The following is a 15722-nucleotide window of genomic DNA, read 5'->3' on the forward strand; positions in this document are numbered from 1 at the left end:
AGGATTTGCTGATATCTGGACTGCACCAGAATTGTCGCACCATATAGTTGGAATTCCACAACACTTCTCTCCAAGATCAGTCAGAAGATAAATGAACCAAGCAATGTCAGCCGCAGTATTGGCGACACTTCGGAATTCTGCCTCAGATGTGGAGCGTGCCGCTACATGTTGCTTCTTGGATGACCAACCAATGAGGTTGCCACCTATGTAGATACAGAAACCAGAAGTAGACCTCCTATCTTCAAGAGAGCTGCCCCAATCCGAGTCTGAAAAGGCTGTAACATCAACCTGATCCGCTGGAGTGTAATAAAGGCCAAACTCGATAGTTCCTTGAAGATATCGTAGTACTTGTTTGACTGCCACCCAGTGCTTGTCAGTTGGAGAATGCATGAACTGACTGAGTTTGTTTACAGCAAAAGCTATATCGGGTCGGGTAAGACATGCATATTGAAGTCCACCCACAATGCTTCTATATAAAACAGCCTTGGATGTAGGTAACAATTGACCATCAGTTGAAGTGAGAGTAGGAGACACGACCATTGGAGTGGGTACTGAGCCAGCAGAAGTCATCTCAGCACGATTGATTAACTCACGAATATACTTTTTCTGCGATAGATGTAGAGTTCCATTACGTCTATGCACTTCTACTCCAAGAAAATAATGCAAAGGTCCCAAATCCTTAAGGGAAAACGCTTTGTTTAACTGATGAATAACATCACTTAGTTCCTTCGAATTGCTACTAGTGAGAATAATGTCATCAACATATACCAGGCAGCATACCCTAGTTCCTTCATTTTGACGTGTGAATAAAGAAGGGTCAGCACATGAAGCTTGAAAATTCAGATTGGAACACAAAAAATCTTTGAGCTTTTGAAACCAAGCTCTCGACGCTTGTTTGAGACCATAAAGGGCCTTTCGTAGTTTGCAAACAAGAGGTTGACCTTCGATATTTTGCTGCTCAAAACCGGGGGGTTGTTGCATATACACTTCCTCAACAAGATCTCCATTGAGGAAGGCATTGTTGACATCTACTTGCCTCAATTCCCAACCATGAGTAACTGCCAAGGAAAGGAGAGTGCGAACAGTATTTGCTTTTGCTACTGGACTGAACGTGTCATGAAAATCGAAGCCTATTTTCTGAGCATAACCCTTGGCAACCAGCCGGGCTTTGAAGCGATCCACAGTACCATCAGCTCTTTTCTTTACCTTGAACAACCACTTGCATCCCACAGCATGTCGATTTGGTGGTAAGGGAACTAAGTCCCAAGTTTGATTTCTCACCAAAGCATCAAGTTCATCATGAGCGGCTTGTTGCCATTGAGGAAACCGCATAGCTTCATGAATATCTGCAGGAGAAAAAGGTATATTAGTAACTTGATAAGTGATAATTTTCGGTTTTACAATACCTGACTTGCCCCTTGTGATCATGGGGTGACTATTAAGTTGGGACTGGTTTGGTATATCTTGAGACTGTACTTCAAATGAAGGTGCAGATGCAGAATTTGGCAAACTTTGAGACTGGTGCCCATCGTGTGAAAAATTAGGTGAGTGATCCTGAGATGAGGAAGTGCAATCTATATTAGAACCATTATTTTGAGAGTTGAACGAAGTAAAATCAGAATTTGGAGAATGAGATGGAAGAGCAGTAGATATTAGTGATGGCGACTTAGACTGCTGCAGGGAAGAGCAAAAATTAGTATTAGTCGTTAAATCAGGTGGCGAAATAATATGTAAATGAACTGTAGTAAATGGAGTGTGTGAAGAAGGTGAAGAAATGCGCATGTCATCCTTTAGTGAAAAAGGAAAAATATCTTCCTGAAACTTAACATGTCAAGATATATACACTCGACCATTAGGTGCAAGACACTTATAACCCTTATGATTAGCAACAGTGCCCAAAAAAATGCAAGATATAGACGGAAACTGCAGTTTATTGTGATTATAAGGTGTTAACAAGGGAAAACAACGACATCCAAACACACGAATAAGAGAGTAATCAGGCTTAACTTGATACAATTTTTCAAAAGGAGTTTTATTATTTATAGCCTTGGAAGGTAAGATGTTTATTATATTAACAGCGTAAGTAAAAGCATCAGACCAGTATATTAGAGGCATGGAACTTTGTGCAAGTAAAGTAAGACCTATTTCTACAATTTGCCTATGTCTTCGTTCAATTAAACCATTTTGTTTAGAAGTATGAGGACAGGTTAATCTATGTTGTATGCCAAACGATTGCAAGTACTATACAAATGATCTAAACTCTCCACCACTATCAGTTTGCAATGCCTTAATCTTTTTATCAAACATTGTTTTAACTTGTTTTTTGAACACAAGAAATGCAGACAGAGCCTCAGACTTCTGTTTCAAATGAAAAATCCAAACATGTCTTGAATATGCATCAATGAATGAAATATAGTATTTATACCCAGAAGACACACATGGAGCTGGTCCCCAAACATTACAGTGAATAAGTTGTAAAGGAGAAGTATACTCAGTGGTTGATGATGTAAATGGTAGTTTATGACTTTTTCCATATTGAAAAGCAACACATAAAGGAAAATCCTTGAGAACTTTGACAGGAAGAGCAGATGTGGAAGCTAGATGTGCAGGATTGTGTGTCGAAGTGTGTCCTAGCCTACGATGCCACAACTCATGAGAAGTTAAACTTTTACATTTCACACAATCATTATTATTTGAACTAACACTAGTGGTAAGGCATGAAAGATCAGACGAGAGATACGAAAGAGCACTGAATTTCTGATTCACATCCAATTTGTAGAGACCATCAACTTCAACTCCTTGTGCCAGAACAGCCTGCGTAGTAAGATCTTTAACAACACAGTATTTGGGAAAAAATTCAAATGATACATTATTGTCTTTGGTGAATTGGGATACTGAAATTAAATTTTTGGTAATATCAGGAACATAAAACAATTTGTTTAAGTGCAGTTCTTTTTGATCAGTGGAAAAAGTTGCAGTACCAGTATTTACAATAGGGATACAAGAACCATTACCAACTTGAACTATACCTGTAGCAGGATTAGAGTGCTGTAAGCATGTGGAATCATGTGTGAGATGCCCAGTTGCACCAGTATCTGGGTACCAAGCCGGGTCTGCAACCACTGTTGGTGTAGCTTACAAACACTGAGAGATTCGATTACCTTCTGAACTAGCTTGAGTAGGACCTGAATACAAAGAGCTAGCACTACTAACAAAAGGATTACCATTGTTACAAGACACAACATAAGGGTTTGCAGGACTGAGATTGCTGACTATCGGCATACCGCAATTATATGCAGCAATATGTGAAGTACCAGCATGAGCAGGAGGCATTCCAGTAGAAGGTATATGTGCAGACACATTAAGTCCTCCAGAACCAGCAAGATTACCTTGAGTGTTCAACCCAGTAAAACCAGGATGTCCAACTTGAGGACTAAACATAGTAAAACCAGTAGTGGGACCAGGATAACAATAAAAACCATTCACACCTTCAGAAGGCTTAACATAGTTTGATGACTGAGAATTAGTAGCAGTAGAGTCAGAAATACCAGTGAATGAAGCATTAAACCGATGAAAACATTTAGAGACCAAATGCCCTATCTTACCACATAATTGACATTGGGGTCTCGAATTATTTGAGTACCTTCCTCTACCACGTGACTTAAACCCGCCATTACCCTGATAATATGGTCTGGTCTGAACATTCATACCTTCAGAGCTAGAATTAAGAGTCTGATCATTCGACTTGGTATTACCACTGCTGTTTGCCAGGAGTTGCTGCTGCACGGCTACATTAGCAGTTATACTCATGACATTTCCCTGAAGTTTTATCCTTGCCTCTGCATCCAACAAAGCTGAAACAACTCCCTGAAGATCATAAGGATGTTGACTAGAAGTAATAATTGAAACAATGTTCTCATATTCGATAGGTAAACCGTTAAGAATAGCAGATTGTTGTTCCTCCTCATGAATATTTTGACCACATCCAGACAACACATCACAGATATGCTTAATTTCCGCTAGATATTCTCTCACTGTCTTATCTTGCTTTTTAACATTATGCAACATGCATCTATACTGCATTCTCTTAGTTCGTGAGTGAAGAGCAAATATCTGATTCAGCTTATTCCATATTTCAAAAGCAGAGTGGAAGCCAACCAGATGTGTATGCAGAGAAGGACTGACTGAGGACATCAACCATGACGCAAGAGCAGAATCTTGTTGCTCATACGAAACAAAAGTAGGATTTTCTATTTGTACCCCCGAATCAGTGTTAATCACCCTAGGAGGAATAGCTATAGTTCCCTCTACATAACTTTGTAGCCTATGTGTTTTCAAAGTTAGGTACACATGCTGTTTCCATGACAGAAAATTGCTTTCATCAATCAACAGAGATATTTTCTTGTTCAAAATAGCAGTAAATGATTTACTAACATCAGATCTGACCTCAAAAGCAGGATTCACAGTTTCATTATTCATCGATTCATTTTGTTCAGAATTATTGACAGACATTGCAGCCAAAGATCACCCAAGAACAAAAAAAATAGCTGAAGAACAAGAGATTCTGCTTACAGAGACATTTAATCAAACACACGGCAAACGCAAATCACAACTGATTATCATCAATTCCGAAGCTCTAATACCATGTCGAAAAGCTGCGTACATTATAAAAGAAACTCTAACATTGATGTATTCTGAAAGCAAAACATAAAAGATGAAGAAATCATGATATTTATGAATTAGAAAGAAAACAGATAACAGGATAATAGGAAAGAAGAACAAGCGAGAGAGAGATCTTGAGTGTAACACTCTATTTCTTATTCAACATTTTAAGCATACAGAATGAAGAGTAGCACCTAGGCTACTTATAGCAGTTCAGGTGTTCTAGATAATTTGTTAGCAAAAAATAACAAACAAGTTACAGCTGTACCAGAAATAACAAACTTAAATCATAAGTCAGTATCAAGCATTAACAGAAATACTAACCAGCACAAACACCTTGCGAGAAAGCTATATTGTGCTTATCTCAAACATACTATCGAACACCTGCATATCATTCTTACTGCCTGATAATCCAGTATCAGTTAATGACGACAAAATACCAGGGACAGTTGAGAACAAAAATAGAAAGTAGTTTTAACACCCTAAAAAGAACTCATTTTAAGGATCTTGGATATTGTCACTTGTCTTTGATATATTTTTTTATAGATGCTGTGAAATCTCAAGCCATACATCAGTTATCAAAAGCATCCAATTTTCTTTTATTAAAGAAGCAAGAAACCATACATTTGGGGTGAGTAAAACATTATAAATCTAACCAAAGAAGTTAAACAGTATTTTGGAGAATCAGCTTTTTAGGCTCTCCAACCATATTTAAAAGCATGCCTTTATTTATCTCTTTGAGTTATTACCTTTTGTCAAATTAGTTAGAAATGGACGAAAAACTTAGTGGTGTCGTTAACTTGTTGACATGCTAAAAAAAAATCAGGTGATAATGTTGTCTTAACTTCAAATCACACTATAGTAATATTTTATATAAAATATTAAAAAATAAAAACATCTTCATATTAATACTTATTATTTTGTAAATATAATGGGCTTATGGTAATTTCCTAATTGAGTTGGTATTTAATTAACTTGTGACTAGACCTGTTAAGGATTGAGTTATTTGCTCAAACTCGAAGATCACCTCCAAATTTAAGAGGGTTTGGACAAAAATATTAGACTCGAAATGTGAGCTTGCACTAGGCTCGAATTCAAATATTTAAGATTTGGGCTCGGTCTAACCCGTTTTCTAAACTTATATTATATTATATTATATTATGTATTATATAGTTTATAATACATAAAAAAAATAAATTTGTATAATATATAATACTGTAATGTAAACATTAAAAAATTATTAAGTTACCTAAATATATAAAATTTTAATAAATGAAACTATATATAAAGTTATTAAATATTAAATTAAAAAAATAATAATATTAATATCTACAAAAAAATTAAAAATGATATATCCACAAATACCAAATAATATATATTTTATTTTACAATTCTAATTTTGGAACTATTTAAAATTAAAACTAAAATCATTTTATTGAAAAAACTAAATGCAAATTTTTATCTCAAATTCAAATTTGTAAATATTATTTTACTAATATTTGTTTCCCCACCATCACAACATTTCCATTTCTAAATTTGCTTTCTAGGGGTTTTTAGAGTTGGGTGCGTGTCGTCTTGTGTTATAGCTTATCTTTGTGAACAACTTTCTAAAGGAGTTTTCCATCGCACTTTTCTCGCACTTACATGATGTATATGGGGGTATGTTCTTATGTTTTGTTTCTCTTGGTGTTTGTAAGATTTCACCAAGCTATCCAACTTGTACACACGGTTACTTCAAGCCATTATTCTTTAGAGAAAACAAACAATGGAGGATCAAGCCATTATTCTTTAGTTCACATGGTTCTTTTGATAACCTAAAGACACCTCTTCTGTATCTTTGGAAATGATAAAGAACCATGCAGATGCAGATAAAGCATACAGTGAGTTGACACAAGAAATGAACAAGCCATGAATCTGAAGGTCAGGCAAAGCTCACTAAATGAGTTGACACAAGAATTGAACAAGCCATGAATCTGACGGTCAGGCAAAGCTCACTAATGCCGTGTCAAACAATACAACCAACGTTATACAAGGAAACAATCAAACAAGGCCTAAAACCCACTTTAGAGCCCCACTTCCTAAATGCGATTTAGAAAGAAAAAAGAACAAGTTCTTCAAGATACCATTGTTACAGGTTGAGAACAGATAAAATACCATTACTTAGTGGAAATCCCAAATCCAAAATGAATAAAAAGAGGGGTAGTTAATTCAACTATATCAACAACAAATAGGACACTGTATCAATCCATTTTCATTGCACTCACCACACCTTATCTTGTTCAGTTGCTTGTCTAAAATTTTGCAGCTCCCATTACATTGTTTGCACATCACAAATCTCACCCCACCACAGCCTTTACACCCGGGAACCGCCATGGGGATCCCTTCAAACAACATTTCAAGCTTCCCTTCCTCTTCTAACTTCACAATCTCTTCAACTCCCCCAATCAACCTTCCTGTAACAAACACTAGTGGAACTTTCACTTCTTTTGTGCCTGTTACCTTCCTTAACTCTTCCTTAAACCCTGAATCCATTGATATGTCGCGCTCAAATATTTGTACACGGTAGGATTCCATGATGGATCTCACTCTGTTGCATTCTTCAAAGGTCTTTCGAATCCCTCTCAATGTTGTTGTGTAAATCACAACTGAATTTTCTGCACCTGCACGGCATTTTGGCTCGAAATCTTGAAGAGTAACCTTTGAGTCCTGAGATTTCTTGGGCTTTCGGGTTTCGGGTTGGGCCGAAATTATCCTCTTGATTTGTTCCTCTTCTTCAGACAACTCTTTCTCGTACAAAGCGACAAGTTCTGGATCAAACAGGGGACTGAAAATCCTTCTCCGCGACGAAAACCCCAAATCACCACCACCACCTTCAGGCCCCTCGCTTCTCGTGCTTTTCACCGGATAACTCAACTTCAACACTACCTTACAGGACGAGCCATCCATAGAATTGTTCACTCTCAATATCGAATTGGGGCTAAAATCAGACTTCCCATTCCCTAAACCATCTCCATTAACAACGCTTCCCTTGTTTTCTTTCCCACCGCTGTTCTTCACTTTCAATGGAGAACCGATCTGATTCAACAACTTCACTGGAGCTTTGACACGAGATTTTGGAGTCCTTTTGACAAGACGATCTTCATCAAGATCTTCCATGAGTTCCCAGGCATTGATTACCTCAGGTTCTTCACGCGGAGGCGACCTCTTAGCTCTTTTAGTCTCTGAAACACCAACTTCTTCTATTTGTTGCAGTTCATCGTTGTCAAGTTTAAGGACCCCGTAAGTGCTTGACTTGAGAGAAACCACGTGATGGGCGAAGTCGCCGCCATTGTTGAGAACCATTTCTCGTTTCATCTCTTTCTTAACCAGTTTTGAAGAAACACAACCCATTTTTTTTTCAGGGAGGAATTTTTCTTTGTTCTGTTTTTTTTTTTAAGGAAAGAGAAAGACAGAGAAAGAGGGAGGAGTTACTAGTTTAAGGTTTTGAATGGTAACGGTTGGTTGTCTGAGAACGGGCCCCAACGGTCGATTTTTTCGAATGTGGGTTAGTGGGGCTAGATCATGGGGGATTTTTTGTCGGAAGCCCCTTGTAATTATGTTCTTTATTTTTTGTTTTCCCTTTTAGCCTCTTACTTTTCCCTTAACTCTTTAATGACCTATTGATTTTCGGATTGTTTGCTTCTTCGTCCTTTTTCTTATCCTCTCCCTTACCATCAATTTCCCAAGATTTAGTTTATCATAACTTTACAAATTAGCATGATGTTTTTTCATAAGGAATATATTATCTTGGAACTTGTATATAAAACATTCTAAAACAAAGGTTTTTCACTAATAATTTAAATTAAATTTATAATTTTCAGAAATATAATACTATGACACGATATGTGTTTCTATTTTAATTTTTAATGCAAAGGGATTATAGTTTTGGAAGCGTTAAGAAATGTTAAATTTTGAATCTTAAATTTATAAGAATATATTATTTTAGAATTTGTATTTTTAAATAAAAATTAGATTATGTAACATCGGGGAAAGAAAAAATATAGAAAAAACCATATATTTACTTTTAAAATTAAAGATAGTATTTTTTTTAATGCTTAAACATACCAAATTTTTTTATAGTTGGGAAGAGGAATGGAGTTATTTAGAATTGAACTAAATCTTTCATGCCTACAACATAATACTTTTGTCATTGGGTCAAGATAGCTTTTTGAATGTGATTCTTGTATTATTTTTCGGTCCAATCTTGTATTTGACAAAAGTTGTACATTTTGGTACTGGAAGTTAATAATGTTAACTTTTTTTAGTATTTAATTCGGCTTTTAGAGTTGACTTGATAGCAATTCATGATTAGCTAATATTATTAGCTATTAACTTTCAATAAATCAACCCTAAATTCGAATTAAATCACATCTATTAGACAATATTTGACAAATCAAATGCGAATTAAACAAATTCACATTAGCACTAAATTTATTCTATTAACAAAATTATGAAAAATTCAAACCTAATAATATTAGCAATTAACTTTCACTAAATCAACCCTAAAACTCGAATGAAAATTAAAAAGTTAATACCATTACCTTTGGAGTGCCAAAACATATAACTTTTATCAAATACAAGTACTGTATTAGACAAAAAATAACATAAATACCACATTAAAAAAATATCAAACTCGAGTACCAAATAATATATTGTGATTTTTTTAATACTTAAAAAGATAGCATTTTAAAATGGAAATAATAGGGTTTTTTAGAGAAGTAGTTTTTTAATACTTAAAAAGATAGCATCTGGTATGTTAGAATAGGTCAGGTTCTTTACTTTCAGTTCTTGCATTTTCATGTTACGGATACTACTACTTCACAACAAATCTGCTTATCTATTGTGTATGGTAGTCCTAATAGGTTGCACAAGAAAACTGTTATGGGACACTCTTGATCTCATTGCTCAGAAATTAGAAGACCGGTGCTAACCGGCAGGCGATTTTAAGTGAAGATGATAAGAAGAGAAGGGTGGTGGCGTGCCAATGAGTCGTGTAGAGGTTGCAATCACTTCCAGTCTTTGTTATTTAACCATGGCCTGTGAGATATGGGTCTTAAAGGGGCTATTGTTGAGCCATTTGTAATGGGGAGTGGGAGTGGGATAGTTCCTTCGGTAACAGTAGTCTATCAGTCTGACCATAAGTATGATTGATTGATATTGGGAATGTTAGCAGAGGTCCTTTTCAATTTTTTGTGCGGGGTGGTTGAGACACGATAATTTTACACACTTTTTAAAGGAAAATTGGAAAGGTCTTGGGGTTTATTTGTGTTCATATCTCAAATTGCAGGGGTTCAAAAGGCACTAGAAGTTACATAAATCCTAAAAGTTAATGACACTTAACAAAGAGTTACATGCTGAGCTTCAAGAAACTTTGAACCAGGAGGATTTGTTGTGGAATTTGAAGCCTCTCGCGGATTCGTTGGCTAATGGTAACCAGGAAACAAAGTAAACCAATTCCCAGATAAATTCGAATTAAAAACACATACACAAAATGAAACTAAATGGAACAGATGAGTAACCTTTTGTTGGGTCAGTTTCCTATGTCTAGTAAAGAGACTAATTTAGGCCCAAACTTTGATCTATCACGTATTTGGTTTTCCTCGAATTGAGACTGCTAAAGAATATATAAACACAACTAATGCATTTAAATCATAGCTCGATTAGTATTTGTATTATTGTTAGTGCAGAAAGATGTTAATTTGAACGCGTTGTAGTGTGTTTATCCTCCTATTTAAGAGTTAGTGAGGGGTTATTAGTGGATATAATTTAAACTAAAATATTTAATTTGTACAATTAACAAAGTTACATATCTAAATATGTAAATTTATTATTATATTTTAATTTAAATTAATTAATATTTAAAAATAGAGTTTGCAAAATATTTAAAATTTTTATGACATGTATATACATATTGAAATCATGTATTTGGAATATATGTTTGTTGAGGCACTTTATGAGAAGCACCTTTGATGTTTAACACTTCTCAACTCATAAACTTGCCTTGAGTTTGGATCTTTGCTAACATTATGGTTGTGTGCAAGCCCATCTATGATATCCCAATTGTTTATAGCAACATTTCTAAAGATTGGTTTAGATCGGATCAAGGAAATTGACTTCTTTATCTTGAAGAGATTGGATCGGGTAAATTTGAAAGTATATCATGAATATTCAAGAATTATCTTAAACTCATTGAAGATATATAATATGTTAACAAGTCTAAATTCCTTGTAAATTAAAAGACTTATATAGGTGATGTAGTGAACTGGGAGCACTTATTTATGTTCGTTAAGAAACATTTCTTTAAAGTTTATTGAGTATAAAATCTAATGTGTTAGTTTTTGTTCTAAGATTTTAGGAAGAAAACTTAGAAAAGAGTTGTTTAGATCTTAGGTGAAAAAGTGAGATCTTAATCTTGTAAGTATTAGTGTACGTAACCACCTGTTGTACAAGGTGCTAAAATAGCATGTTATCCGTAAACATAGAAAAATCGAACTATATAAATCTATCATTGTATTTTTTTTTCTGTTTTGTTCATCTCTAGTGCTTGAAGTAGTTGACACTGCTCCTAAGCACTGCTTTTGGCACTACTCAATTTTACTTGCAAATATCGTTTTAAAATCTTTCACATGTAGACGTTTAACAATAACATAAAATAAATAATAAAATATATAGTTTAAAACTAATAATAACGTATATGAAATTATTTGGTGCCTCTAATTAAACTAATAATAATATACACTTACTTTGAAAGGTTAAATAATAAAATTTAATTTTGACGCATTTTATTTGTTGATTTGGGATTATTCTCAAATATTAAATTAATTTTATCTCCAGTTAAAAGAAAAAGTAAGTCAATCAATTTAATCTATGATGTAATAATGAATGAGTTACATTTTCCATCCTTTATTTTGGTTCTCTAGTTAAAGTCCAAAAAAGCTGAAATTTGTTGTTAGTCCTTCCACTTTTACAAAATTTAAATTTAAATTTTTATACTTTAAAAGTTAATTTTTTTTATATTTTCAATTTAAAGATTCTAGTTCAATCACAATTTTCGTTGATAATTTCTATTATTTTTTTTATTTTAACATATGAGAATAGCCTGTTAATTTAACAAAGTTTGAAAGAAAACACTAATAATATTAAATAAAAGAAATTAAATTTCAACTTTTTAAAATATGGGTCACCACTATTTCAGTTATTCTCCCATGTCACTTTTAATAATATTTGTGGGTAAAAGGTTGCCAAATTTAAGCTTCTAGAAAACTTGGAACAGTGGTTTTATTTATTGATTTATTCTCTATCACATCATTCCACGATACTTATACTTGTATATTTTATATAACACGGTAATCTATTCGATTCAAATCACATTTTGTTACCCACTTCTTGCAATCTCTTTTTTTAAAGGATTTAAATATAAAAACCGTAGTTAGAATGGAGTGACAAAAATATAATTTTTTTAAAATACAGTAAAAGCATGGAATGGAAGAATAAATTTGGTGGAAGGGTTTGATAATCTAGAAGCTCAAGGGCGGCTCCTTTTGGGATGGCGGAGCCCATTCTATATAATTTACTTTTACATAAATAAAATGAAGGAAGCATATCTTCTTTTTTGGCCTAATAATACAGCTTTTACCTTATTAATTAATATCCTTTTGTGGTTTAAAGATAAAAACAACCAACATTTTAAACTACATAAAAGATCAAGTATTTATATTAACGAAATTGTTATGTTATTATTTAAAGGTAAATTTGTCAAAATGATAAAATGCATATTTACTTGATGTTAGTGTACAACTAACGATAATAATAAAATTAGATATTATAGTATGAGACAAAAAAAATTTTAAACACACCGCATTAAAAATAAATATCTATCTAAAAAGGCCCAAAATTTCAACACATTAATATTACATTATTGGATCAAAGAAATGGTATTGAACCAAATATTAGTATGTGATGATGAGAGGTAAGATTCTATAACAGTGAACTCTAAATCACATTATTCTTTGTTTCGTTTAGACATTTTTCTAATAAAAGATCTAATACACTACTTTACACTCTATTAATGTTTAATATATATCGATATAAAGTTTCCAAAAAAGCATAAAAATAAATTTATAAATATATTAAATAATATGCGAAATAATTGCCAGAGGAACATGATTATATATAAAAGCACAGTAGCTCATACAGAAAAAATAAAACAAAAATAAAAAGATAGCCCTTGGAATCTGCTCATGTCTGACGTTTTCCGTGAGTTTGCATATGCTATCATAGGCAATGCCGAAACCATATCACCTCATATATATTCATATATTTTTTCTTTATATATCATGCCTTCATTATGATACATATATGATATAGATGGAAAAATAAAAAAGTTTATATAAAAACACAAATGATACTTTATTTATAGAGAGTAAAAATAAGGTATTAATTAATTCTTAATTCGATTGGTATCAGTTATTATTGTTAGTGTATAAGAATTTGAATTTGAGCACATTAAAGTATTTGTATCTTTATATTTAAAGGCTGGAAGAGGTTAAAAAAATTAAAATAAATATGATAAATTATGATATCTTAAGTTTAAGTTAGACCTAATCATGAGCCGAGCCATCTGTCCAGATCCGAAGGCTTGTCCAAAAAGTGAGAGGGTTTGGGCAAAAATATAGGCCTGAAAGTTGGACTTGGACAAAAAATAACATCTGTTTTCTAAACGGTTCGAGCCTCGAGTAAAACTTTATTGGCCCGAATCTAGTTGTTGTTTTGCTACTATTTTGCTATTATATTGTTACGATTTTAGAGGCATTTGCTTGCTAAATTGTAAATATTTTAATGTATTTTCAATTTGTTAGCAAACATTTATTTTAATATTTTTAGTGTATTTGATGTATTATATATATATTTAAAACAATCATATAAAAAAATTAATACGGACGGGTTGGACCGAGCTCGAGTTTAACATTTTTATCTAGGTCCAGCTTAAGTAAAAATTTAAGCTCATTTTTGGGATTAGGCCAAACTCGGGCCTAAACTTTTGTTTCGGCCCGACTCAACCCATGATCAAGTTTTATGAATATTTTTATTTATTTTTTGCAATTTTATAAGAGAGTAGAAATCTAATTGATTGATAATAACAACTCCACAAAAACTTGAATAATAATATAAATAGATATGATATAAGTAAGAAATAAAAGGATGATTGCATATAGCTAAGATCCAAATCAGAACTACATTATTACTAATTGCTTGTCATTTATATATAAGGCGTTATAACTTAAAGAATAAATTGAGATGGATGAATATTATATCTATAGAGCATTATTATCAATCTATCTGTCCTCCAAACGGGAAAGGGTGTGATTATAGACAAAGGGGGGAATGAGCAGAGTTTTGTTAAGAGGGTGTTATCTCTACTTAGTCGTACCTAATGACCTCCAACTTTCCTCCCACCCCCAACTATTTCTTTACCCAATCAATCATTTTATCTTTTACTTTTTAAAACCCAAAAAGAAAAAGAATCAAAGTCGGCCATGGAAATCCACAACAAAACTAGATATAACATCTTGGACTCTGCTAAAAAGAATAACTTCTAAATAGCTTAATTTAGGGTTTTTTTTTTACGTTTGATAATACTTAAATATCAAAATGGTATTTCGATGACTTTTTATTAAAATGGAGTGAAATAAATAGTGCCGAGGGCCGGAGGGATAAGGGGATGACGGCGCCACCATTTTTTTTATCCACCAACAGTTACCCATCATTAGGCCATCATTGGATTGAAAAAAAATTAAGTGATGGAGGATAGCCATATGGTGGCACTGGTATTTTCTACCAACATATAGGTAAAAATTGGGTTAAAATATGAGTTGGAGGGCATGTGTCCATAAATGATCTTCAGTGCACCTTCGCTTAAATTGTTTATGTAGTTTCCAAAATTTGATCTTCGGGTTGAGTATATAAACATAAAAAATTAATAATCTAAATAGCATAATAATTAACTATTTAAATTTAAATAATTTAATAAATTTTCTTACCATTTGTACTTGAACGCCGAAAATATCCTTATCATCCAAACAAATAAGTGGATTTGCCATTTAAAATTTATAAGAAAAAAAATAAAATTAAAAAAAATAATATTGAGTATTTAAAATTCGAAATTTAAAATTAAAATTTGAAGATTGAAAATATAAAATTGAAAATTGGGGATTGAAGATTGAGGATTGAGAATTTAGAAAGGATGGTTGGAAAGAATGAAGTTTAGAAGGGTTTATATAGGAATTTTTGTGGCTGTTGAAATAGTTACTATTGATAGGATGCGTTTTTGTTCTCTCTCCTGAAAATATGTCTTATGCGACACGTTTTCATTGATGTGGAAGTGAAAACTCGTCCTATAAGACGCATTTTTTTCTCTCTCCAAAAACAATGTAAATCGGTAAATTTATAAAATTTCAACCTAATTTCTCAAAAAAAAATTCCACCATATTAATATATAAACTAACCCTTAAAACTATGAAGTAATGAGGCCAAAATATTAGAATCCCAGATTTTAATATTATAGTTTCAATCATGTTATGTTATAAAAATGAAGTTGGGAGAATCTAATGAAGTTCGTAAACCATATGAAGTAATAAAATACACGTAACATCTAAGATTACCGTTTTGACAGATGCAATTAGACATTTCCAAAAAGAAGATGCAACAATCTGCATACATCATTGAATTTGTTTTCCTAGATTTTGGACAAATTTACTAATAATATAAACGTAGATAAAAGTTTGATTAAGTAGTTACAATATTTTCTTAAAATTACCTGATTTTATTAGGAAAGTAATTCACAATAAATTAAAAGTTGTAATTACACTTTTATATTTTAATCTAGATTATTCTTCCACTAAGGGTGTGCTTGATAAATCATTCATTAAAAATATTTAATAATTTTTTAACATTTAATAATTTAAATGTGTTTAATAATCATTTTAATATTCTACTTAAGATAGAATTTTCAATGAAAATGT

The 15722-nt window shown here is 32.7% G+C and overlaps 2 protein-coding genes and 1 long non-coding RNA gene across 3 annotated transcripts; all 3 read right to left on the reverse strand.

The window, feature by feature from the left end:
• Positions 1-2241: 2241 nt before the first annotated feature.
• On the reverse strand, positions 2242-4512 carry LOC107908694 (uncharacterized). Its single transcript, XM_041100233.1, has 3 exons — positions 3162-4512; positions 2982-3113; positions 2242-2894 (listed from the first exon to the last, which is right to left on the reverse strand). Exons 1-3 carry the CDS (start codon positions 4510-4512, stop codon positions 2242-2244), a joined length of 2136 nt encoding a protein of 711 aa, XP_040956167.1.
• A 2048-nt stretch (positions 4513-6560) lies between these two features.
• On the reverse strand, positions 6561-8116 carry LOC107908695 (uncharacterized protein At3g28850). The gene has a single exon (XM_016835931.2). It carries the CDS (start codon positions 8050-8052, stop codon positions 6880-6882), a length of 1173 nt encoding a protein of 390 aa, XP_016691420.1. The 5' UTR covers positions 8053-8116; the 3' UTR covers positions 6561-6879.
• A 5768-nt stretch (positions 8117-13884) lies between these two features.
• On the reverse strand, positions 13885-14920 carry LOC121220918 (uncharacterized). The gene is made up of 2 exons (XR_005918188.1): positions 14742-14920; positions 13885-14648 (listed from the first exon to the last, which is right to left on the reverse strand). It is a non-coding gene; the product is annotated as an uncharacterized lncRNA (long non-coding RNA).
• Positions 14921-15722: the final 802 nt, after the last annotated feature.

This window comes from Gossypium hirsutum, chromosome D09 (genome assembly GCF_007990345.1).
Source record: "Gossypium hirsutum isolate 1008001.06 chromosome D09, Gossypium_hirsutum_v2.1, whole genome shotgun sequence".
Taxonomy (NCBI): Eukaryota; Viridiplantae; Streptophyta; class Magnoliopsida; order Malvales; family Malvaceae; genus Gossypium; species Gossypium hirsutum.